The sequence below is a fragment of the Lepidochelys olivacea genome (assembly GCF_965140295.1).
Source record: "Lepidochelys olivacea isolate rLepOli2 genome assembly, chromosome: 12".
In the NCBI taxonomy this organism is placed as follows: domain Eukaryota; kingdom Metazoa; phylum Chordata; order Testudines; family Cheloniidae; genus Lepidochelys; species Lepidochelys olivacea.
In genome coordinates, this window is record NC_140422.1 from 32475068 (window position 1) to 32501187 (window position 26120).

At 42.4% G+C, this 26120-nt stretch overlaps 1 protein-coding gene and 1 long non-coding RNA gene across 3 annotated transcripts in view; one reads left to right on the forward strand and one right to left on the reverse strand.

Annotated features, from left to right (window-relative positions):
• BCO1 (beta-carotene oxygenase 1) overlaps positions 1 to 26120 on the forward strand; it is a 45382-nt gene that overhangs the window by 7722 nt on the left and 11540 nt on the right. Inside the window, exons 2-8 of the mRNA XM_084645055.1 lie at positions 13743 to 13871; positions 18245 to 18374; positions 19292 to 19439; positions 20500 to 20647; positions 21822 to 22042; positions 22992 to 23249; positions 24985 to 25090. Of these exons, the coding sequence (XP_084501181.1) occupies positions 13743 to 13871; positions 18245 to 18374; positions 19292 to 19439; positions 20500 to 20647; positions 21822 to 22042; positions 22992 to 23249; positions 24985 to 25090 (1140 nt within the window). The remainder of the gene's footprint in view (positions 1 to 13742; positions 13872 to 18244; positions 18375 to 19291; positions 19440 to 20499; positions 20648 to 21821; positions 22043 to 22991; positions 23250 to 24984; positions 25091 to 26120) is intronic.
• The window catches only part of LOC311529239, a 44365-nt gene that overhangs the window by 7645 nt on the left and 10600 nt on the right, over positions 1 to 26120 (reverse strand). The window lies entirely within an intron of this gene.

The window sequence follows — 26120 nt, forward strand, 5'->3', positions numbered from 1 at the left end:
GTGGCTAAGTAACCTTTTCAATTTCTCTGGCATAGGAAACTGGTTGTTTCAGGGAGCCCTAACTCTCCTGTTTGGAATCCTAATAATTTTTGTATGTTTTCAGTTACTTTCCTGTTGTATTGTGTCAGGCATGCTACACAGATAGCTGCCCCAAACCAGAGTGCTAATTTGATGATTTTAAATATCACTGATGAACAAACAGATAAAGAACGATTGATATGTGGAACCCAGTCATTATTGGTCATTGCGTAGCTTGACCAAAAGGAGGGATTGTGAAAGTAGAATGAATTATATTGAAATTATAATTCATTAAAGAAATGCTACTTGAAGGGTTTGTTGAAATATAGTTGTCAGGAAGAGAAACATTAAGGAGTGTGAGACAATGGGTCCTCAAACTAATTAACTTAGAGCTCCTACTGAACTAGGAGATTGGTAAACGTTAGTATGCAAATAAGATATGTATGTATATTTGTCAGTTTCTGCTTTCTTTTGTCTCTTATGTTAAATTGGCTTTGGCTTAACTGTATAAATAAGTTATCTTGAGCCTCAGAGAGGGCTCACATCTGGGTGCATCAGCAAAGCGCTTTGCTAATAAACAGAGTGATCTGACAAATTATGTGAGTCCTGAATCTGACTTTGACACCTATCTAATAACATGCTAATTTAACATGACTTTACCACTGTAATGTCTGATCACTTGCCAAACATTTATGGATTCATCTTCACATCGCTCAGGGGACATAGGAAATATCATCTAGTCTTTGCAGATGGAGGGGGAAAAAATTCTCACTAGGGCCCTGATCCTTAGGTACTTTAGGCATTACTCTGCTCAGCATTGCAATGTTTGACCTGCTGCTCAGTGGGATCTTCAGCCATGAGTTAGGCTCCATTCCTCCTAGTATAGAATCATAGAATATCAGGGTTGGAAGGGACCTCAGGAGGTCAAGTCCAACCCCCTGCTCAAAGCAGGACCAATCCCCAACTAAATTATCCCAGCCAGGGCTTTGTCAAGCCTGACCTTAAAAACCTCTAAGGAAGGAGATTCCGCTACCTCGCTAGGTAACCCATTCCAGTGCTTCACCATCCTCCTAGTGGAAAAAGCTTTTCCTAACATCCAACTTAAAACCTCCCCCACTGCAACTTGAGACCATTACTCCTTGTTCTGTCATCTGGTACCATTGAGAATAGTCTAGATCCATCCTCTTTAGAATCCTCCTTCAAGTAGTTGAAAGCAGCTATCAAATCCCCCCTCATTCTTCTCTTCTGCAGACTAAACAATCCCAGTTCCCTCAGCCTCTCCTTATAAGTCATGGGGTCCAGCCCCCTAATCATTTTTGTTGCCCTCTGATGGACTCTTTCCAATTTTTTCACATCCTTCTTGTAGTGTGGGGCCCAAAACTGGACACAGTACTCCAGGTGAGGCCTCACCAGTGTCGAATATAGAGGGGAATGATCATGTCCCTTGATCTGCTGGCAATGTCCCTACGTATACATCCCAAAATACCGTTAGCCTTCTTGGCAACAACGGCACATTGTTGACTCATATCCAGCTTCTCGTCCAACGGCTGCCTAGCCATTCGGTCCCCAGTCAGCAGCAGTGCATGGGATTCTTCCATCCTAAGTGTAGGACTCTGCACTTGTTCTTCTTGAACCTCATCAAATTTCTTTTGGCCCAATCCTCTAATTTGTCTAGGTCCGTCTGTATTCTGTCCCTACCCTCCAGCGTAGCTACCAATCCCAGTTTAGAGTCATCTACAAACTTGCTGAGGGTGCAGTCCATGCCATCCTCCCAGATCATTAATGAAGGTACTGAACAAAACCGGCTCCAGGACCGACCCTTGGGGCACTCTGCTTGATACTGGCTGCCAACTGGACATGGAGCCATTGATCACTACCCATTAAGCCTGCCGATCTAGCCAGCTTTCTATCCACTTTATAGTTCATTGATCCAGCCCATACTACTTTAACTTGCTGGTAAGAATACTGTGGGATTATAATTCATGAGGAGAGAGTTTCGTGTATGGAAGGGATCTTCAGAATCTGGACAGCTGAGCAGGAAGCTGCCTAAACTAGCCTAGAGCGGTATGCTGAGGTGAGGGGTAGAGAGAAAAGAGGGGCTTAGGCACCTAAAGTGGCTGACCTCTGCTTGGGAGCCTCAGCCGCGAATCCTCTCCTGGAGCTAGGTGCCTAAGACAGGTCATCTGCTTATGTAGCCCATGGACTAGCAGTTGAAACAGTGTGTCTGTCTCTCACCTATGTTTCCCAGTGCCCCGGGCTGCCTTTTGTGCAGAAGCTTTGCTGAGCCTCCATGCATCAGTGGCTTCCTTCTGTTGCAGGGCGCTGGTAGGAAGCAAATGTTAGGTGTGCTCAGAACTTGCCTACTTGACTGGCCTTTGCTGGCAAGATAGGCTTTCCCCCACCTAGTTTGAGAATCCTGATTCAGGGCTTTGGCTTGAGCTAGGGCTGCAAGCAGCTCATTACCTGTGGAGTGGCTTCAGTGCATAGGCAGCTTTGCAAATGTTGACCGGTGGCAATTTAAAAACCTACAAGGTTAGGCAGCAGCTGAGCAGCAGATCTGAAAATGTAAGTGGTGCCAAAAGGGTGGACTTAAGATAGATCTACACTGGTTAAAAATCCCACGGCAGCGAGTTGCTGTGTTGGGCTTGCTCTAGGGGACTAAAAATAGCAGTGTAGATGTTCCCACTCAGGGGTGGGTCTCAGAGCCTGGGCTCCAGCCTGAGCAGGAATGTCTACACTGTGATTTTTAGCCCCGTGGCGCAAGCCTCACAAATCTTGTTACCCAGGGTTCTTTCAACCCAAAGCTCTTGGTAACTTTTACTCTGCGCAAGGTGGTGTCCGGAAATAAATCAGGGGAGACACGGCCGTCCAACCGATAGATGGCTGGCACAAACAGAACAACACGAGTGCTTTCACTTAAAGCTAAACTTTACTTAGTCTCAAGCACTTATGCACACATCCACAACACCCCCAACCCTTGATAATTACCAAAGCTGAGTGTGGCTCTTGAGTGGTACAGCAGCAGCCTGTTTGCCGCTGGGGAACACAAGATGCATCCAGAGGGAGAGTCCAGTCCTGAAGAGTCCCACCACCTCAAACTTTCCCCCTTATTTATACATTAGTAATAGAATGACATGTCCCTTAAAGCAACTTGTTAAGAAAGCAGTTTCAATGGTCAAGTGAGAGGTTCCTTCTGATTATCGATTAACCAGGTGTGGGTTTTTCCAGAGTTTGAAGCCTGGAGGCCCCAATAGACATTCCTGGGACACATTCTGCTCTTCTAAAATGCTTGTATCAGCAACTTCAACACAATTCTTACCAGGAAGGACGGCGGGGGGCATACTGTCCTCTCTGTGGCACCCAGAAAACTCCCTCCCCTCCTGCCTTGGTTAAACTGAGACTGCTGAATGGCCAATTTACAGCTTGCTGACTTGGCTGCTTTTAGCAATAAGCCATAGTGGTTTCAGGCACTTTACTGGTTTGCCAAAGTCTCCCCGTACAATCTGAGTCAGTTGACCCAGGCTCTGAGACGGGCTGACATTGGTTTATTTTGCAGTGTAGCTGTATCCAGATCCTGAAAGGTATTTAGGTGCCTATATACACCTTGAGGTGCCGGAATACCTTTAAAATATGGCCCTGGGTTATGTGTACAAGGTCATGCAAGAAGTTTGTGGCAGAGTTAGAAATTGAACCAGGTATTCTAAAGCTTTATACAATACCTTAGCCACAAAACCATCCTTGCCCCATTATATATGCCACTGAAAGAGTTTTGTCTTTGTTGTTTGACTCTCCAGATATCTTTAGAGTATTTTTAATCTGATGTGAGAACATGTTTTAATTAGGACTCTCTCTTAACTTGAATCTAGATGTTCTTTGAATTGCAAAGATGATTGCCGTTTCTTATGTGAAATATCCAAGGGCAGAGCATAGCTTTACCAAGGCCAAATCCTCTGCCGATCGACAAAGCCCCAAATGCTGCAGAAATACTACCTTTTTTTTTTTTTTTTTTGGATGCATGGTAGGAAAGGCAGGTTAGCCTGATCCTTAGGGGTATGAGGGTTGTCTGGGACATGGCCAGTGGGCCAAGTTCATTGCACAGATTCCAGTTCCAATGCCCCATTTAGGGTTGGGAGGGGCCCACAAAGGGCCACAGTCACCTAGACTGTCTTTGGAGACTGCATAACCTGAAGTGTTCTGTTGTGCAAATAAGAGTGTTAGATAAAATTCCTATTCCCAGATATTTATACTGGGCTACTTCAACTAAATATACTACTGAGCAAAAATGTTGTATTGTATCTAACTTGAATAGGCTGGATCTCTTACCATATGTCATTTCTTGAGTACTACTACTCCCTCTGAACACTCTCTTGTTCACTCTCTTGCTTTATCATCTTCCCTTTCCCCATTTATCTTCTACAGTGCTCTTCACCTTTTAGGTAATTCTATGCATCTAGGGCCAAATCTTGCTCACCTTACTCCAAAAAGTAAATCTGTTCTCTCCACTGGGACTACTTGTGTGAATAAGGCCAATGAAGTTTGTCCCGTGAAGTTTGTATAGTCTGTAAATATTTTAATTATGTTGTTAAGCCTTTCCGTTCTTGAGTGATTTCACAGCTGTCTCCACTTCTTCACGCAGTATTGGAAAGTCATCCTCCTCTGTCGAATCTGGGCTGCCTAAGACACTAGGATCTCCATTTGTCTGGTGGTTGTATAGATCAGAGCAGTAGTTTGTCCACCTATTGATGTCCCTTTCTTCTGTAAGACTGTTCCCTTCTTTGTCTTGATGATTTATGGAATTCGGAGGAGAAATAGTAATAGATATACTCACCAAGATCTGCAACAAGATTTGGCAGACCAGTGAGTGGCCCTCCGTGTGGACACAGTCACTAATCATCTCTCTGTCAAAGAAAGGCCACCTGCAATTGTCAAAATTACCAGACCATAAGCTTAATTAGCCATCCCAGCAAAGTGATGTTGAAAGTCATATTGAACAGATTGAAATCACAAGCGGAGAGCATCATCACTGAAGAACTGGCTGGCTTTCATGCTGGAAGAAGTATCACAGAACAGATTTTCAACCTTCGTGTTCTATGTGAGAAGTACTTACAACACCAGCAGGACATCAACCACGTCTTTGTTGACTTCAAGAAGGCGTTTGACAGAGTATAGCACGAAGCTCTCTGGGAACCATGAAGTACAATGTTGGTGGCAGCTTATTCTTACCGTTAGACAACTGTGTGCCAAGGCCAGCAGTGCCATTCTCGTCAATGGCACAATAGGAGAGTGGTTTCGCACCACGTTGGAGTCCGGCAAGGCTGCCTTCTTTCGCCCACACTGTTCAACATCTACTTGGAGTGGATAATGACTGATACCCTAGAAGATCACATATGCACAGTCAGCTCTTGGGGGAGAACAATCTCAAATCTTCGGTTCGCTGATGACATTGATGGCCTGGCAGGCAGTGAAGATAAACTTGCCAACCTTGTGAAACGATTGGATGAAACCTCCTCAAAATACGGCATGGAAATTAGTGCAGAGAAAACCAAGCTGATGACAGACAAACGTGATGGGATCAGCTCACATATCACTCGGTGGACGAGCTGGAGACAGTGAAACAGTTCAAGTATTTGGGGACAGTCCTCACTGATGAAGGATCCAAAGCAGAAATTCTGGCAAGAATTGCGCCAGCAGCAGCAGTGGCAAAGCTAAGGCCAATTTGGAGGAGTAAGACCATCTTCCTGGAATCCAAACTGAAACTGCTGCACGCACTGGTCATCTCCATTTTTCTGCATGTCTGAGACACATGGACCCTGTCGAAGTTTGACTCAGACTTACAATTTATCAGACCACTCTGTTTTATTAGCAAAGCTGCTCTGCTAATACATTTAGAAGTGAGCCCCCCGAGTGGGGCTTGTCTCTTAATTTATACAGTTTTTGGAGAACAAGTTACAGACAAAAGAAGAAAAAAGATTTTAGTCACCACCCTTCGAGATCCCTGAGACCAGTCACGTATCTTCAATTACCTGCCACCCTTAACAATCTCCTTTAACAGCTTCCAGTTAACTTAACTAATTGCCCTTCACACCTTCCATTCTGATGCCTGCTTCTTAGACCTGCTGGCTCTATCTTAATTGCTTCTCCATTCAAAAGCTAACTGTCCCTACATGTGCTCCCTCAGATACTTAGTAACATGTTTTGGCATGCCCTCTCATATACAATGTATCCAGCATGTCCCCTTATACAACGCTATACTTATACAGTGTTATACTTCCACAATCCTTATGGCAGAACTTGAACAGAAAATACGAGTAGTAGAGATGAGATACTTCCGTAAGATCCTGGGAATCTCCTACTTCTACCACCTCCCTAATGAAGAGGTCCGCAACATCATCACCCAATGCAGTAGGTCATACGAAGACCTCCTGATGACTGTAAAGAAGCGCAAGCTGAAGTGGCATGGCCATGTAACAAGATACTCTGGCCTATGCAAGATCATCCTCCAAGGGATAGTACAGGAGAAGCGAAGAAGAGATTGACAGAAGAAGAGATGGAATGACAACATAAAAGAGTAGACAGGAATGGACTTCAGAGACTCAAGCACTGACACACAATTGTCAGGGAAGGAGACAATTAGTTAATTGCTCATAGGGTGCCCCAACAACCAAATGCGGTTATGGGAATGATGATGAAATATTTTAATTAGGATTCTAGCTGTTTTCGCTAAGAGAATGAAAATAGATACAAGATCAGTGTTAGAAATAGTCTTTTTTCACTGTGTGCAGAGTAACTCTTCTACTGTATACAGTATTGTGTACATACAGTAACAATGTCTTCCAGCTGAGCCCCACTTAATGAAGGCTGAAAGCAATCCCACCGTGTGTTGTTAGAGACCTACTTAATCTGTGTCTGCCTAGTCCCGTGCCTTGGGGAAACTCTGCACGAACGCATTTTATGGAGCAGGGAAGGTGTTTAGATTATAGGGTTGTTCTCCCCCCCCCCCTTCCAGGTACGAATCCTTTTTGGGGGGATTGAGGTGGAAAGGGAGAGAGAGAGTTAGTGAATTTTTGTGGTTTTCCCCCTGCAATTCTGTTATACATGTAACAAGAAATAAAGCTTTTGCAATCTGAAAAACCCTTGGAATATATTAAACATACATTATTTATCTACTCTCAGCCCTTTAGTGGCAATACTAAAGAGAGCCACTTTCTTCATATGGCTAACTCTTACAGACTAAAGGAAAGTACATGAGAAGACTAGAATAATAACATATACCCCCTCATATTTCAGCGATGATTTCTTATCTGGCTCTTGTGTTTGCACATGTGTCATAAATATAAAGGGAAGGGTAAACCCCTTTGAAATCCCTCCTGGCCAGGGGAAAGCTCCTCTCACCTGTAAAGGGTTAAGAAGCTAAAGGTAACCTCGCTGGCACCTGACCAAAATGACCAATGAGGAGACAAGATACTTTCAAAAGCTGGGAGGAGGGAGAGAAACAAAGGGTCTGTGTGTCTGTCTATATGCTGGTTTTCTGCCAGGGATAGACCAGGAATGGAGTCTTAGAACTTTTAGTAAGTAATCCAGCTAGGTATGTGTTAGATTATGATTTCTTTAAATGGCTGAGAAAAGAATTGTGCTGAATAGAATAACTATTTCTGTCTGTGTATCTTTTTTGTAACTTAAGGTTTTGCCTAGAGGGGTTCTCTATGTTTTTGAATCTAATTACCCTGTAAGATATCTACCATCCTGATTTTACAGGGGGGATTTCTTTATTTCTATTTACTTCTATTTTTATTAAAAGTCGTCTTGTAGAAAACTGAATGCTTTTTCATTGTTCTCAGATCCAAGGGTTTGGGTCTGTGGTCACCTATGCAAATTGGTGAGGCTTTTTATCCAACATTTCCCAGGAAAGGGGGGGTGCAAGTGTTGGGAGGATTGTTCATTGTTCTTAAAATCCAAGGGTCTGGGTCTGTAGTCACCTAGGCAAATTGGTGAGGCTTTTTACCAAACCTTGTCCAGGAAGTGGGGTGCAAGGTTTTGGGAAGTATTTTGGGGGGAAAGACGCGTCCAAACAGCTCTTCCCCAGTAACCAGTATTAGTTTGGTGGTGGTAGCGGCCAATCCAAGGACGACAGGTGGAATATTTTGTACCTTGGGGAAGTTTTGACCTAAGCTGGTAAAGATAAGCTTAGGAGGTTTTTCATGCAGGTCCCCACATCTGTACCCTAGAGTTCAGAGTGGGGGAGGAACCTTGACAACATGTAACAAGAGTTTTTATGCTGTCAGAGTCTAGACTCTTCTGTAGCTCTTGTTAGAACAGTCAAATGTGCATCTGTTATCTTCATCCATTTATTCTCCCTCTGCACAGAATTGCAAACCTAATACCATAGGAAGGTGTGTATGTTTGTACTGTGCCTAGCACAATGGGATCCTGGTCCATGACTGGACTGATTATAATATAAATAGTAGTAATGTGTATCCAGTATTAGTTAAATAAATGTTCTTGGAATGTATTAAAGACGGGCCTGTTAAAATTGCCTTTTATTAAGGTTGCCTGACTCTTTCCATTATACTAGCTTGTTTTCAGTTGCTTAGAACTTTGCCAAACTTTACCCATTTGGACTGAAATTTTCCATGCCGGCTGTCTGCCTCAGGCTGAATGTGTTTTGAAAAATGTCAGCCAGAATTGTTCAGCCAGTTTTGAGAACAAGGCTGGTGGGACAAGATGTTCTGTGTATTTTCAAAAATTTTGGTGATTTTTTTTTTTTAAACTGTATTAGGCCTGTCCTGCTCCCTGTCTCCATGCTTTGGAGAAAGGACTTGAACTTTGACAGGGGTTTGGCCTTTGTGTCAGGGATGTGCCTTTTGCTATCCCTGTGAAAATCTATGCAAATTTGGCCAAGTTATAAGTCTTTGAAAACATCTGAGTCCACACATGCTCGGTAGAGACTTGAATTTTAGTATTCAGATTCCTTGAAGATTCCATCTAGTCTGAGCAGGTTCCAGTTTGGGCTGAGCAGGATTGTCCCTGAGGTTGCAGCTCTGGGCTGCTGAGAGCTGTGCCAGGTCCAGATCTCCCTGGAATTGAAAGTAGGGTGTTTGATAGCCCAGGAGAGTCAATGCCTCCTGCTGGGCTGAGGCAGCATGGAAGAGAAAATTGCATGATTCAAACATAGTGAGTACAAGAGCCAGACCTGGGAGAGGAGAATAGACTGGGACAAAGGGCATGGAGGCTGGCTGGTGGTGGGAGTCAAGGTGGGGCAGGGAAAGATTGGGACTAGCTGAGCAAGGAGATTGGCACTGAGGCAGAGATTGGAAGGAGACCATGGGGGACTTGAACGGGTGGGGGAAGGAGAGAGGGACTGGAATCGGGGAAGGGGCTGAGAGTAAATAAGTGGGGGGGAGACGGGGACTGTCTGGAACGGAGATGGGAACTGAGAATGAGTGGGTCAGGAGGAAAGAGGTCAGAGGGGTGGGGAAACAGATTGGAAAAGGACCTGGGGCAAAGGAGAACTGGGACAGGCTAGACAAAGAGATTAGGACAAGGAGCTTGGGGAGGTCTCACTGACATTGGACAAAGATCCCAGGAGGATGAGTAGGAGCAAGTGGGGATGGAGAATGTGGGGAGTGACTGGAGGCCAAGGTAGGGAAGAGAGAGATTAATTGAGGAGCGAGGACTGGGATGGGGACTGGGAATGTCTGGTTAAAGAGACTGGAACTGGGAGTTGGGATGGGGGGAAGGCTGGGGGACAGGGATTCCAGAGGGGTGAGACTAAGACTTGCTGGGTAAAGAGCCTGGAGTTGAAACAAGAAGCCTGATTAGTGCTGACTGGAAGTGGAGAATGGGACAGGGTGATGATACAGATGTGCAGAAGAGAGAGGACTGGAGACAGGACAGGCTGGCAGGGGTATGGCAGAAGGAGTCACATTTGGGGAGAACAGGCAGAGGTCTGTGCCTATTAAATAACACTCCTCCAGAGTCTGGAATGGAACTCATGATTCCTGAGTCTTACCATTCCTCTGCTTTTAGCAAATATCTGTGAAACACATTGTGAAAGTGTTTGTCTCATCCTCCTCTAGTGCTGGTCCACAGAGGATACCAACCTACTTGTACTATCAGTTACTTTTGAAGTGGCCGAGGTCTGAGTGGTGGCTCTAAAGGTTCCATCCCTCATGATGACCGTTGCATCCCTCATGATGTCACATAGTAGAATAGCTGTATTTTTGGTTTGTTTACAACCTTAATTTGGACCCCTTGTGAATATGCATTATGATGCAGTTTTTAATTTGTAAGGAAGATAAATATTTATTTGGAAACAGAGCCAAATAGCCCTCAAATACTCTACGAAATTACTTTTTTCCTCCCCGAACAACCTAAAGGGCAACACACACACCCCTTCTTCAAATTAATAAACAAGCAAACTTAGTCAATTAACTTCTCACTGTGGGTAATTATTTAAACTTTTACTAAACTAAGTAAGACCACACAATACAAATTTTCACATCAAGGTCACAGTTGGAATGAAGCACCTTAACAATGATATGGAATGGAATCACCAATTGATTATAGTAGCAAATGAACACTGCCAGTAATCAAATCATAAAATTAAGACAACAGGTCAATTATTTCAAATACTAAATGCTGGAAGCTTAAGAAGGTGGTGTTTCCTTCTCTGTCCTTGATGTGCCTCCTCAACCCGGTGGGAAACTTCATGAGACCTTGGCAGTTGGGCTGGCCCCAGCTGAATAGGAGAGGGGAACATATGTCCATCCCCTTTAGAGTCTCTAAGCACTCAGGGGCTCGTTTAGGATGAAGGGAGCTGGCTGGTCCCTCACCTCCCCTTTCATTAATTTAAACCCTGGCTCAGGCCATGTGGATCTGCTTTTTGAACTGATCTGCAACTCTCCATTCCCCTCTTAGTGCAGAGCGGTGCATACAGACACAAACCAGGTAACAAAATGGTTTAAGGGAGGACTCACTTAGCATGTTGGTTGGGAAATGATTCATGGCATATACTGTTACTTACGCTTTTGCTTACATGTGCACAGTTTGTACACATGCACACCATACACCCTTTAAAAGGGTTAGAGAAAAATCAGAAATATTGCATGGAGACACCTGCCAATAACAAAATAGGGTGGGGGGGAGAAGAAAGTTTCTTAATAAAAGAAAAAGATTTGCTCTTCAGCTTTCGTGGCCTTCAGAGCATCAGCACAGAGCTGCAGGTCAGGGGAACAGATGATATCTCTGGTTGGTATCTCATGCTGACCGGTGGGCTTTCTCTGTGCTAGTCAAGCTGGCGTAACCAGTGGTGGTCTTAGTCTCCTCCTCGTTAGAGCTAGCCTACAGAAAGCAAAGGCATCAGCCCTTCCTGACATTGTGGTGGAGTAGGAGGAACATGCCATTCTCCACATCTACCTTGATCCTTATGGTGGTGATTTTTAGCTTGTCCGAACTTATAGCACCTCCCTGGAGCCAATCAGGGGACCACAAATCTAATAACCCAGAAACATGGTCCTCTCCCAGTCACGGATGGACAAGCTTGGCTCTTGGTCAGTTTGGAAAGTTCCTCCTTTAACTGGAAGTTCTCTTTTAATAACCGGTGTTAGACTAGACCACAAGCATAGGCTACTCCAAAAATGTGATAAGCAGGAGATTGCTTCATGGAAGTATCTCAGCCCCCTCTGCTCCTCTGGTGGGGGTAACAGTTGGGAGTGCACATGGCCCTGAATTTACTAGGGCCTTGACACATTCTTATATGTGACTTATGACCTAGTGGTGACTGCCATTGCTTTTCACCCACTCATATTCCCACTTAGCCTTTCTTAAAATACTCCTAGAGGTCCCTTTTCAACTGCCCTTTGCCCTTTTTACCAGCAAAAAATTAGGGAACAAGTTGTTCATGGCTTAATTAGGTGAAGGGTCACCTTCCTATTTGCATCAAGGCTGAGAGACAGAGTGGCCTTAGAGCCTGTTAATAACACATCCTACTTAAACTACAAAGAATTAAAGTTTATACCTACTAAAGAAAAATAAATGCTGAGCACTCACAGCTGCAATTGAAGTCAGTGGGAGCTGTGCTTTTAACAAAGTGCTATATAATACTAAGTATGCTGAAAAATCAGGTCATAGGTATCTTAAATTGGACACCCAAAATTGGTGGATCATTTTGACCTTACTCTCTGTGCCTCAGTTTCCCATTAGTAAAATAGGGATAATAATAGCTCCTCATCTCAAAGGAGTGTTGTGAAAATACATTAATTGATGTTTATGAAGCAGTCAGATACTAGAGCAATACATTTCACAAAAAAGCCTATGAGGCAATGAATAATTAGAGCTGACTAGAGGATGACCATTCAGTTTCAAGACAGCCTTCAAGGTTTCACAATTTGTTTTCATTCTGCATTGGAACAAAACCAGAACTTTTCAACCATTTTCACAAACCAAAACTGTGTTCAAACAGCCATTTTTTGGATAGAAAAGATCAGGAATGCTTCTCGGTGGAAGTGACCAGAAAGACCATCCTGGACCTCAAAAATCTTCCTATCAAAAACTTAGTCAAAATCAGTACATCCCTGCAAAATGTTTCAGCTTTGATGGACCCAGATATTTTGACAAACATTTCATTGAAAGAAGAACAGGAGTATTTGTGGCACCTTAGAAACGAACAAATTTATTAGAACATAAGCTTTCATGGGCTCTAATAAATTTGTTCGTCTCTAAGGTGCCACAAGTACTCCTGTTCTTTGTGAGGATACAGACTAACATGGCTGCTACTCCGAAACATTTCATTGAAAGTGTTTTGATCAGCTCTATTAATAATTCTGTCTTTGGAGCAGGGTTTGAACAGAGTGTAGTGGGATCTCCCATTGAACAATGAGGAAGACACAAAATATTGAAGAGCTTTTCATTAAATGAGTGCCATCCATTTTGTGCACTGACTGAGGCTGAGGTCTTGTGGGGAAAAAATAGAATGTGATAAAGTAATTTAAGACAATAGCATATGCATATGACAAAGGAAAAACAGGCAAGCTTAATTCTGGCATTTCCTAACTTGTGAATGCTTGACTTGGCAACCTTAATGCTTTTTTAGCAAAGATTTCTTTTGTGAATAACATGTAGTAACTTAGCTGATTTCTTGTTCCTCATGTGTCATAAATCACCAAATCCCTATATCTTGTATTCAACCCTGGACAGCACTTATGTAGCATCAATACAATATTTATAATCTTTATTTACACTCTGAGAATTGACATTTAGTGTTCTAAAGTGCTGCCATCACAACGCTTCATTACACTGTGTAATTTCATTAGTGGGATTGTTACTGGAATTCAACCAGCCTTCAGTTTACAATGGCATCTTGGCCACTGAAGCATTTGATCTGTAAATAACTCCTATAATTTATATCTGGTAACGCCTGGCTTTTGCTGGGAATAGCAAATGGGATTAGATGGATAATTTTAAAATGAAAGTTCAGGAAGAAAATGCTCCTCCCTCATCAATCTCTTATAATTAATAAATTATGTTCAGGTAATTTCATGTTTTCAGGTTTGCGTATAATGAGGGCCACATGGTTAGGCAAACCTAAATGGCACGAGCAAATACGTAATTGTAAAATCCTGACTTGCATCACCCATGGACTTGCTTACCTTTGGAAATTAGTCCTTTAGTGCACAAGGTCACCTTTGACTTGGAGTGGAAGTGAACTGTGTCCTTTCTCTTTACAGGTGAGCTACCAAGCTGGCTGCAGGGGATTCTTCTTCGCAATGGTCCAGGCATGCACACAGTGGGGGAAACCCACTATAATCATTGGTTTGATGGCTTGGCTCTGATGCACAGTTTTACATTTAAAAATGGTAGGTTGCAGCCTTATAGCGCGAGCACCCAAACCAAGTCTTGGTCTCTAAACAGGAGTGTGAGGTTTTATAAATGTGGGTGGAGTCTGCTTACAATACTCGTGTATTGAATTGTTTCAGATGCTTAGCTAAAGGTCCTGTCGGACATACGGCTGGTTAGGAGTCCTGCAAAACATCAGACTAACAAGGGCTTGTGTAGCTAGTGAGGATCAAATGAAGGGAAGGACAGTCAATGCAGTCTTACAGACACAGCTGCCAAAGAGAGAACAGGTGCTGGTCTTGCCCTTCTCAGTGTGACTTTCCTTCTCTGAGGTGGAAATGCTGTGCTCACCTCAGAAGGGGAATGTGCAAAGGTGGCTTAAAGTCAGCCTTGCATGTTCCCCTGATCCTGGGGCTTCTGTGCTGGATCAGTCTTTCTAAAGGCTGCTCTAATTTGCACCAGCTACCATTGGCCCCAAAAAGCCATTTGAGAACTCAGTACCAATGTGGACACAAGAACAAATGGATATAAACTGGCCACTAGGAAATTTAGATTAGAAATTAGACGAAGGTTTCTAACCATCAGAGGAGTGAAGTTTTGGAATAGCCTTCCGAGGGAAGTAGTGGGGGCAAAAGATCTATCTTGCTTTAAGATTAAACTCGATAAGTTTATGGAGGAGATGGTATGATGGGATAACATGGTTTTGGTAATTAAATATTCATGGTAAATAGGCCCAATGGACTGTGATGGGTTTTTAGATGGGGTAAGATCCAAGTTACCCAAGAAAGAATTTTCTGTAGTATCTGGCTGATGAATCTTGCCCATATGCTCAGGGTTTAGCTGATCGCCATATTTGGGGTCGGGAAGGAATTTTCCTCCAGGGCAGATTGGAAGGCCCTGGAGGTTTTTCGCCTTCCTCTGTAGCATGGGGCACGGGTCACTTGCTGGAGGATTCTCTGCTCCTTGAGGTCTTCAAACTACAATTTGAGGACTTCAATAGCACAGATATAGGTGTGAGGTCTTTTTTAGGAGTGGTGGGTGAAATTCTGTGGCCTGCATTGTGCAGGAGGTCAGACTAGATGATCATAATGGTCCCTTCTGACCTAAATATCTATGTATCTATGTAACCTTAGGATTGCTGGGCAGCAGGAATGCCCAGCCATGCCCTTTTCTTCCAGCTACAGCCCTTCTCTGGCTGCAGGGAAAGGGGTGCCTAGGAGCTGTTGTAGTGGCTCAGTGGCACAAGATGATCCCCCCCTTACACTGGGGTGACCCTCCCTGGGACAGCTAAACTGGCTTTAGGTCAGATTTATGCTGGTGTGGCATGAGACAAACCTGCCCTAATGCAGAGAAAAAGCTGGCTCATAGTAACTCATTGAAATATTTTAAAAATGTAAGTCAATTATGTTTTCCTCAAGGATGTTAGTACCCATTAAAGGGCCAGGTCTTTTGACCCTTCCTGAGGTTGACTTCAATGGGAGCTGGGGCGTCTGAGGCTCTCTCAGGCTTGTGCTGTGGGTACTAAGCGTAGAGCTGTGCAATACAGAATATTTACACCGGGGTAAAATCCTGGCTCCACTGAAGCCAATGGCGAATCTCCCACTGATTTCAGTGGGATCAAGATTTCACTCTAGGCCAGGATTTCTGGTTGACTGGTCTAGATACCATGGTTTTGAGTAGACATTAAAGTAAAGAGAAAAGGAGTACTTGTGGCACCTTAGAGACTAACCAATTTATTTGAGCATAAGCTTTCGTGAGCTACAGCTCACTTCATCGGATGCATAAAGTAGAAAATACAGTGAGGAGATTTATATACACACAGACCATGAAAAAATACACATAAGATGAGCTATTACCAGCAGGACTGTGGCGTGGGCGGGAGATAAAACCTTTTGAAGTGATAATCAAGGTGGGCCATTTCCAGCACATTTCCAGGAGTTAACAAGAACGTCTGAGGAACAGTGGGGGGGAGGGGGGAAGAGGAATAAACAAGGGGAAATAGTTTTACTTAGTATAATGACTCAACCACGCCCAATCTCTATTCAAGCCTATGTTAATTGTATCCAATTTGCAAATTAATTCCAATTCAGCAATCTCTCGTTGGAGTCTGTTTTTGGAGTTTTTTTGTTGAAGGATAGTCACTTTGAGATCAGAAATCGAGTGACCAGAGTGATTGAAGTGTTCTCCAACTGGTTTATGAACATTATAATTCTTGACATCTGATTTGTGTCCATTTATTCTTTTACGTAGAGACTGTCCAGTTTGACCAATGTACATGGCAGAGGGGCATTGCTGGCACATGATGGCATATATCACATTGGTGGATGTGCAGGTGAACGAGCCTCTGATAGTGTGGCTGATGTGATTAGGCCCTATGATGGTGTCCCCTGAATAGATATGTGGACACAGTTGGCAACTAACAGACTAACACGGCTGCTACTCTGAAACCTGTCATTAAAGTAAAGGATTAAGAAACGCAGCTCACAATAGGAGTTGTATTTCCATTTACAATTTCCATTCTGCAGCTGTTTGGAAGCACGTAGCAGCTTTTGCCTCCACCACAGCTGAAGGTAACCATGGCGCATCCAGGAGGTATAGAGACTTTGCTACTATGCTTCCTTCCAGAGCCCCAGTACCTGCATGATTCCAAACTGAATCAGCTAATAGTACCATCATGTACAGAGGTTTCCTGGACATGGGCAAACAGCCTATTTACATTATGGGTTAAACACCCTTCTTAGGATTTGAACCTAGTTAAGACAGCAGCCAAGAGTGAAACTAGGCCACTGTGCCACTTAGCTTGCAAATCAGGTCTCATGTATATTTAATGTGCTTATATAAACAATACTTAAATGAATGTCCAAATCCTACTTACTACCCTCAGGCAAGGTGCTGGAAATGATCAGAAGCAATATTTCCTCTGTCCATATTCTTTTTAATCTGAACCTGACCGTAAAATATGGAAATAGAATATTATTTCATCTGCTTTAGAATATAATGGGGGCTGTTTTTCATTGTGCTTATTTGCTGCACAATATACTAGCTTTGTAGGAGAATTGGGTTCCCTGCCCCCATTTTTTTTATTTTCCATTGCTGTGTTGGGATGAGAGATTCCAGAAACACATTTCCTGTCTGCCTGCCCAGTTCAGTGCCTGTTAAGAATGCAGCCATAAACAGAAATGGCCAGACATTGAAACTGCCAGTTTATTGCACCATCTAAAGCAAAGGGAGCTGTGTTTGTTCAGACACACAAGCCCATATGCCTGAAGTGGCTTACTCTATACAGGCATTCCTTCAGGCCTAGAAGAGTGCTGGTTTTTTTACAAATACTGGAGACTGAAATTTGCCAAGAAAATCAATTTCCACCACCCCTCCCCCATTGTCTGGGGATACATACTGTTTTCCTGATGGAGGAACCATGGGCTGGTGATTAAAGCACAGAAATAAGAGTTCTGGGATCTGGGTTCTGTGTGTGACTCTCCCACAGACTTATGTGATGACTGGCAAGTCACTTCACCTCTCTGTGATAGTTCCTAGTGTATAAAATGAGAATAATAATCCTTCCCTACTTCACAAGGGTCTGTGAGGCGTAATTCATTGTTTACAGGTGTTCAAATATGTTAGTGATGAGTATCATAAACATGCCCATGAACAGCTGCCTGCAAGTATTCCAGCTCTAGAGAGGAGGTTTTTAGGAATGTAACAAAGGGTTATTCTGGACTAGGGGTGGATTAGATGACCTAATAGGACTCTTCCTGCTCTGTAATCATCATCAGAGAAATTACAGATTCTTCTTGGGGACTGTTTTAGTGACAGCATCATTGAGAGTTTAAAGAAACTGCCTTTAAAGCTTAAGTGGTCAAATTTAGTAAAGTGGGATTTTTAAAAAGGAAAAAGCCATGTTGTCTTTCATAAATTTAGAACTCCCTCAATGTTTGTTTAAACAATTCCTTAGGAACTTGAAACTTACAATTTATTCTTCCCGCTCCATCATGTAGATAGTTAATGTAGAGTTGCTTTCGCGTGCTGGCATTTTTAGTTTAAAACCACCTTCTCAACATCCGATACACAAAATATTGCCTAAACATTTTGTGAACCAAGGAAAATGGGTAAGTCAAAATTTGGGCGATCAATGTTGACAGCCCATAAGTATAAACAATGGGAATAAAGTACAGACAGCCCCATTTTCCCCTGAAATTTTTTCAGAGACCCAGAACACCACCTGAAAAATTAGGGGTTGAAAGCAATCCATAGTCTGCTTAACTGGAGGCCAACCAGATGAGGTTCTGCTGTAATTTCTTTATCTGACAGGTGTTCTATATTAATTTTCTAAGGAAAATAAATATCTTCTGAGGATGCATGTAATACAAAGATTTTGTTTGCCCTTTGTCAGGCGAAGTTTACTACAGAAGTAAATACCTCCGCAGTGACGCATACAATTGTAATATAGAAGCAAACAGAATTGTGGTGTCAGAGTTTGGAACTATGGCTTATCCAGATCCATGCAAAAACCTATTTGCCAAGTAAGCAATGTTTTTCTAACGAGGTTCTGCTATCTATTTCTCCAACACAACTGCTTTTCAATTTCCCCTCTGCATATACAAAATAAGCCCCAATGTTTGTATGTAAGTTTAGAATTGACACACCATTGGCAATGCCAGGGATCTAATTCCCAGTCTTTCTATACATTTTAAAAAATTTAATACTTGCTTATAGAAATCAAAGGATTTATTGGCACATTGCAAGTAACAACTACAAATTTAAGTCCTGCCTCTGTGTGCTGGAGTTATTACTTGCAGTACTCCAATAAATCTTTTGATTTCTTTAAGCAAGAATTACAGAAAACAATCAAGCAGTTTATGCCCAAAGTCTTTATTTTAACGCTGTGGTGATATGATAGGGAATATTATTGGGAATAAAAACGTATTGTCAGAGGAAGTATTCATCCACCACTTTCTTACCAAAGCCTATTGAAAAAGTTATCAATATCTATGACCTACTGGACCAGACTTTCAAAATGTGATCTCTAACTGCATGCACGCACACACACGATAGTGTCTACTCCCATTCAAGTCAATGGTTGTTTTGCCATTGATTCCAAGAGGAGCAGGATGGGCCAGATATTAGATGAACTGTTTGTGCATGTAAAAGCAGCAGTTGTGTGTGTCCACACTTCCAGATTGGGTTAAGACTGTTGCTGTAGGACTAGCCAGCAGAGAGAGTACAAATTCAATAATAAACCCACTTCCAATGATTGTGCCGCATAGAGGTCACATCCTGCTCTCCAATAGCAGGCACAACTTCCAGTTCTATGTGTGGCTCACGGGGAGGATAACACTAAACAAGTAACAAACAGAGCCATGATCACGTCTGTCCCATTTGAGAGAGAAAGCAACTTCTCAAAGATTAATGTATTTATATAACATTTTCATCCCCACAGAGCATTCTGCTACTTGTCCCACACCATTCCTGAGTTCACAGACAACTGCCTGATCAATATTATGAAAACTGGTGAGGATTATTATGCTACAAGCGAGACTAATTTCATTAGGAAAATTAATCCTCACACCCTGGAGACATTAGAGAAGGTAAAGCATCCATGTTGGATACCATGTTTTATCTGCTAATGAATACAGTGTCATGCTGACCTTTACAGCCTGGGGTGTCAGGTTAAAGGCGGCCAAATTTGACATAAGTAAATGTGAAAAGATGTTTTTTTAGCCAGTGCTTCCTGTGTCAGAATAGGCCATTTGGGAGCCATGGAGATTGGGGTGGTTGTTGTTGCCAACTTACAATGTCAGTTATTTTAACTTACAATATTTTATTCTTCATTTCTTTCAAACTACAAAATTCCCGGTGTCTTAGGGTAAGTATTGGCTTTTGCAGTTTTAACTTGTGCATAATCCTACTTGGCTGTAGGCATAATGTCAGGTCTTGTGTTTATGGCATCTGATTATTTTTGGTTGATTAATGATCCTACTAGCTATCCCCCCTATTATGCAACAATTTATATGATGTGGAATTAATTCTCTAGGCCAGTTATATCACAACTTTCTCAGTCATTAGACCATCTGAATTTCCTTATGCAAGACATTTCTTTAATTTTCTAAAAAAGTGAGTCTAGATACATTAAGACATGTTTTTAGTTAACCTTTTCTACTATGTATAACCTCCCAGGCCCTATCCCCAGCTATAATACGGTTTATCGACTTTAAATAACTTAGAAATCTTTTTGCTCATGAAAGCTGCTGGTTTAACAGCCTTGCTGTGTGAAGCCCATTCAGTAAGGGATTGGCAATGGCAATTACCTTTGGTTACACAAACCTTCTTCCCATGTGCCTCACCCTGGAGGTGACCTTTAGGATTAAATGCTCAGCATCCATGACCCATTCAAGCCCAGAATAAGGAAATCCTTTTAGCACATGCTTAAGTCCCACTGAGTTCAATGTTTTTAACTTCAAGACTTAAAAGTTAAGCAAGTTGTTTCCTGAATTGGAAGGCTTTCCTGAAACAGGGCCTGAGTCTTTGGTCTCATGCTGGGGTTGCCAGTGGAAAGGCCACTAGTGCCAAAGGTAGAGAGAGTTTTTGTGATATAGGTTAAGTAATTTCATGTACTCTTTATACATCCTTATGCTGTCACTTGGTTAGGTTGACTACAATAAATATGTAGCGGTGAACCTGGCGACTTCTCATCCCCATTATGACAGCGCTGGAAATGTTCTCAATATGGGCACCTCTATAGTTGACAAGGGGAAGACAAAATATGTTATATTTAAGATTCCTTCCTCAGTGCCAGGTAAGAGATGGCTTCTGCTAGTGTCCGAGTTCCTTGTTGTTTTCTTTTGAGGGTGGAGGGCTGTGCCACAAACAGTCTAGAAACCAACTGAATCACTGTTTGTTTTTTAACATCACTTCTTTGTACAAAGACATTTGACATTTCACTGTTAAGGTGACAGGTGGTAAGTAACTGCATGTAAATTACACTGAAAAAAGACTGATGGGACTCCTGAACTAGCTGCTCGGCCTAGTTGGGTATTTGGTGTTTGAACAGGTTCATCTTTATCACTGTATCCTGTTCATATTTCAGTACCAAAGAATGTCGTTGTTTCAGAAGGATTGGTCCCTACTCCTAGCTTGCCATTCTCTGCATTGTGAGATATGTTAGCGGATGATGCACAGAAAAAAAAAATGTATCCAGTATGTAGTATTTGAATTTGTAAAATGTGTCTCTTTATAAATATACTTTCAGGGAAAAGGACAGTGGGTGAAAATGCCTATAAAAGTGGGGACAGACAGTGTTTGGTTAGAGTGAGGCACAATACATGAAACTGTTTCCTCACCAGCTTTGCCAATGCTAGCCCTCACCAAAGCAAAGGCTGTTCATTGGTTTCTTTGCACTCGTGTCGCAGCTCATACAGTTGCTCCCCTTTTCTTCTTTACGATGATCTACTATCTGTGTATTTCTGTTAAATGTAGCAGTGGAGCAGGGCCTGGCTGCTAATGGCCAACACACCAGGACTGAACTTGAGCCTTCCAGAGTGAAAAGAATGAACGGCTACAATTTAAGAGCCAGGCACTATAGGTAGGGTTGTAATAGACTCCAATAATCTGTGGCACAGAGTGACCAGAAGCACAAGCTCACCAGGAGGTTACACTAGCATGGGGCATACAGTCACTTCTGTACAGCTATCAGTACGTACAGTACTTATCTTCTGTCCCCCTCCATGCTGGAACTTCAGGGGCAGTGGCCTGTGAGTAACTCCCCAGTGGCTGGGAGTAACTGCAAAGGCTCAGGTCCTCTGCATGGATGGCCCTGGTCTTATCTGTGTGAGTTGTTGGCTAGGGGGCCAATTCCCCTGATAATCCTGGAGAAGGGAAGGAACTCTGCCCCTATGAGGAGAATGCAAAGGATTCTGGGTGGCAAATACTATGTACATAATTATAGTTTCATCTTTCTAATTTATGTTCAGAGAAAGAAAAGAAGTTGTCCTGTCTCAAACACCTGGAAGTGTTGTGCTCTATCCCTTCCCAGTCTCTCCTTCACCCAAGCTACTATCACAGCTTTGGAGTTACAGAAAATTATATCATCTTCATGGAGCAGCCATTCAAACTGGACATTCTCAAGTTGGCAACTGCCTACTTCAGAGGTGTCAACTGGGCATCCTGCCTTTCCTTCCATAAGGAAGATAAGGTACCTTTCCTACTACGTGCCAAGCAGTGGGGGAAGCCAAGAAAATAATCACAACCACTCTCACTCTATACTATATTTTCCCTGGCTGTAAAAGTTCAGTAACTTCCCATTAGAGGAATGTGTTTTCCCCTCTCTTCCTACATATATTTTCAGTAGCTAGCAGGCTCTTTCCTTAAGACTCCTAAACCACCCCATCTAAAATTCCAGTAAGTAAATCTCTGGTGTCAAGGTACCTGAGAAAAAGGATAGAAATATCCCACACCAGCAGAGAGATTCTGCTCATCTGTCATGCCAAGTAACCACGTACAATCACCTCTAGTTTAAACAACATATTATATAATAGTATACACATTTAGGTCAATAAGTGTAGAGACTTTAGGTGAGATTCCAATCCCCATTCTGGCTCCTTTATGTGAGGCAAGAGGACCAGATTGGCATAAAGGCACTCTAAAAACCCTGGATTCGGCTGAGGGAGAATTCTCCTAATGCAGAAACAGGAGAAGGCAAATGCAGGCTGTCTTCTGAGGATGCCCCTGGTATGCCAGAGTTGGAATCATGGGTGAGAGGGCATGTTGGGCCTCTGAATGTAGCACTGTGTAGATTCCGGTCAGGTGACGCAGGTGACTGTAATTTAGACACCTCCCAGGGGTCCTAAATTTTTTTATGGGGGCCACTTCAGCTCCCAGAGAAGCCCTGAATTGGGAGGGTGTAAAGCTGGATTGAAAGCCGCCGCCTCACCCCACCTCCAGCCTGCATGCTCTGTGCTGTGCCTCTTACCCAGAATCTCGCCTCTTAATGGCACAACCTGAGTACTCCAAATCCATCATTATAAATAAACCAAATGTACCATCATTGAGTTAGAAACACTGGTTTGCAATGAAATAACTTTTTTTTTAAAAAATTAAGTATTCGCTGCTTATTAAACATTAGTGTGTTTGCCATCTTTCAGACTTGGATTCACCTCATAGACAAACAGACCAAAAAGGATATATCCACCAAGATTTATACAGATGCCATGGTCCTTTTTCACCATGTGAATGCTTATGAGGAGGATGGCCATGTTGTTATTGATGTCATTTCCTATTCAGACAATAGCCTGTATCAAATGTTCTATTTAAAAAACTTGAATGAAGGCTTTGAGGAAAACACCAAACTCACTTCCATACCAGCCTGCAAGCGATTTGTGGTACCTCTGCGGTTTGGCAAGGTAATGTTCAATCTATTGTATTTGAGCAGTAATTTTGAATAACTCACTAAATGAAAAAGCGTATGAAGCATTGGTTTGCCAGGCCACATCCAAATTCCTGATTTTTTTTAAATGATAGCCACAAAATTTGGGGAGGTATGTAATTGTTTGTGTGCACAGGGCAATTTACATTTGCACAAGCAATGGGCAGTTACCTGGTGCCAGCTTCTGATTCCTTTGTTCATGGAGACTAGTCAAGTTGAATAGGACCTGTCTCTTCAAAGACAATGAAACTGTTTGTGGGGCAAGGTGCTACCCCACATGAACAGATGTATCAATATGGCTCTTGATTGGCAGGTGCAAGCATGGGTTTTTGCACATACAATCTGATGCACGTTAGTGGAAGCCTGTGAAAAATTATTCCCGCCCCCCCCCACAGAACCCCCGCAACCTACCCACCAAACTCCCCTCTGAAAAAAAGCTTAGCTGCTTTTCAATAATAATTTTATGAAGATGATGGGATTTTTATTTCAATGAGAGCTTTACTAAAGTGGGGAAAAGGATCAAACCTTTCTGTAGCTTTGAAACAGCTTATCTGTTTAACATCATTGTTTTGTAGGAAAAACTCATATTCTGCTCAGCAACTTGCCAGGCAAGTTTCAGCCTGATTCAGTTTGGAATGGCTGATACTGTCTGCCTTGTTACGCCCTGGAAACTGGGTCTTGTTAATGCCATGAAAACAGTTCTGCAGCAATGCAGGAGGATACATCTGATGCATGGAGAAGAGGTCCATAAATGGCTAATAGCCAAGATGGTCAAGGATGAAACCCTGTGCTTTGGGTGTTCCTAACCTCCCACTGCCAGAAGCTGGGACTGCACAACAAGGGATGGATGACTTGAAATTGCCCTGTTCTGTTAATTTCCTCTGAAGCATGTGGCACCAGCCACTGTCAGAAGACAGGATACTGGGCTAGATGGACTATTGGTCTGACCCAGTATGGCTGTTCTTGCATTCTTATGATGGATCCGCTCAAATTGTCCTGCTTTCCTACCTTGCAATCTAAGAATTCAGCAACATTGTACAGAAAGACACTATACTGAAAAATCTCATTGAACTACTAATATGAACACTCTGTAGCATTTTCATTAAAGTAAATATCAGCGTTAAGCTTTTTAAAAAACACCAAATGGCCTCAATATACATGGTGTCTATTTAACATTGTCTGAGGATAATACATGGGCTAGATATATACACACACACACATGCGCACACACATGCGCACGCTTAAAATGAGAAGCCATTACAATTATTTTTTTATACACTGGGATTTTCAAAGGAGTTGAAGGGATATGAGAGCCCAAGCCCTAATGACTTAGGTGCCTCACTCCCTTAAATGCCTGTGAAAATCCCAGCCTTAAGCCCTAATTTCCAAATAACATGATGAATTTACACTGCTGCTGTGATAACGCAAAAATACCATCTGGGCTGACACCTTTATCAAGATTGACCTATAGCCGATTTATTAGAATTTAGAATCCCCTGCAAATTAAGGGCTTTTAAATGGAAATGCTCATAGTTTAATAATGCAAGATAAATGCATCTGAGAAGGCAGCCTTTTGAAGTTGGATCGTCTGGCTTATGCCAAATGGAACCTAATAGCAATTTACATACAGTAAAATCAACCTTGATGAAGGTCCTAAATTAGAAATATGTCCTTTGAAATGTCTTGTTGTTTTTAGCATCTCTCTCTTGCAGGATGCAGAAGTAGGTACTAATTTAGTCAAACTTCCATCAACTACTGCAACTGCTCTGAAAGAAAAAGATGGAAACATCTATTGTCAGCCTGAAATGTTATGTGAGGGTGAGATGTGTTCATTAAAAATCTTCCATTGTATTTTCTCAAATGTAGGTACATTATAATAACAGACTAGTGTGATATCGAGGGTGTTCGAAGTGGGGGTGTTGGAGATGCGGCAGCACCCCATGGCTTGAAGTGGTTTCCATCAAATACAGGGATTACAGTTTGGTTCAATGGCTTTCAGCACCCCCACTATAAAAAATTGTCCCAGCACCCTGCTTGTATCTCTTAAATACTTCTATATAATCTAGCCCTGATCTAGCAGTCAGGTCCTGGAGGTGAACAGTGGGGTTCTGCATGGCCACATGGGTTCACCTCGGTGACCTAACTACTAGATCCAGGCTAAATGAAGAATTAATGCAAGTCTAATAGGAATAGCTGTTCAAGGAACAGTAGATTATGAATGCTCAAAATATCATGACATTAAGGTTACAGGTCAGATCTGAGATCATAGGATCTAAATATGCAAGATTATCTATATGCATACATTTATCTATTTTTACTTTGGGGAAGAGATCTCCAATTACACCTCACAGGTAAACACTATATTACTATGTATTTATGGAAAAATGAAAGGTAACTGAATAGTAAGGCTATAAATACATTGGGGGATTATGAGGCTGAGGCTAAACCATGAGAGTGAACTGTTAGTGGTTTATGAATTTGTATCACCTATATACTTGTTCAGCTTTCAGTTTTTTAAAAATATATCCATATATCTGTACATAAAGTCTAAGCAAAACTTAACTTAGACCGTGCCAAGGCATATAAATTGCAGAGGTTAAGTGAAGATCTTGACGATATTTACTACTTTTTTTTTTAACATGTCTTACAGAGGGGGATAGCTCAGTGGTTTGAGCATTGGCCTGCTAAACCCAGGGTTGTGAATTCAATCCTTGAGGGGGGGCCATTTAGGGATCTGGGGCAAAAATTGGGGTTTGGCCCTGCTTTGAGCAGGGGGCTGGATTAGATGACCTCCTGAGGTCCCTTCCAACCCTGATATTCTATGATTCTGGGTACAGTTGTGCTATTT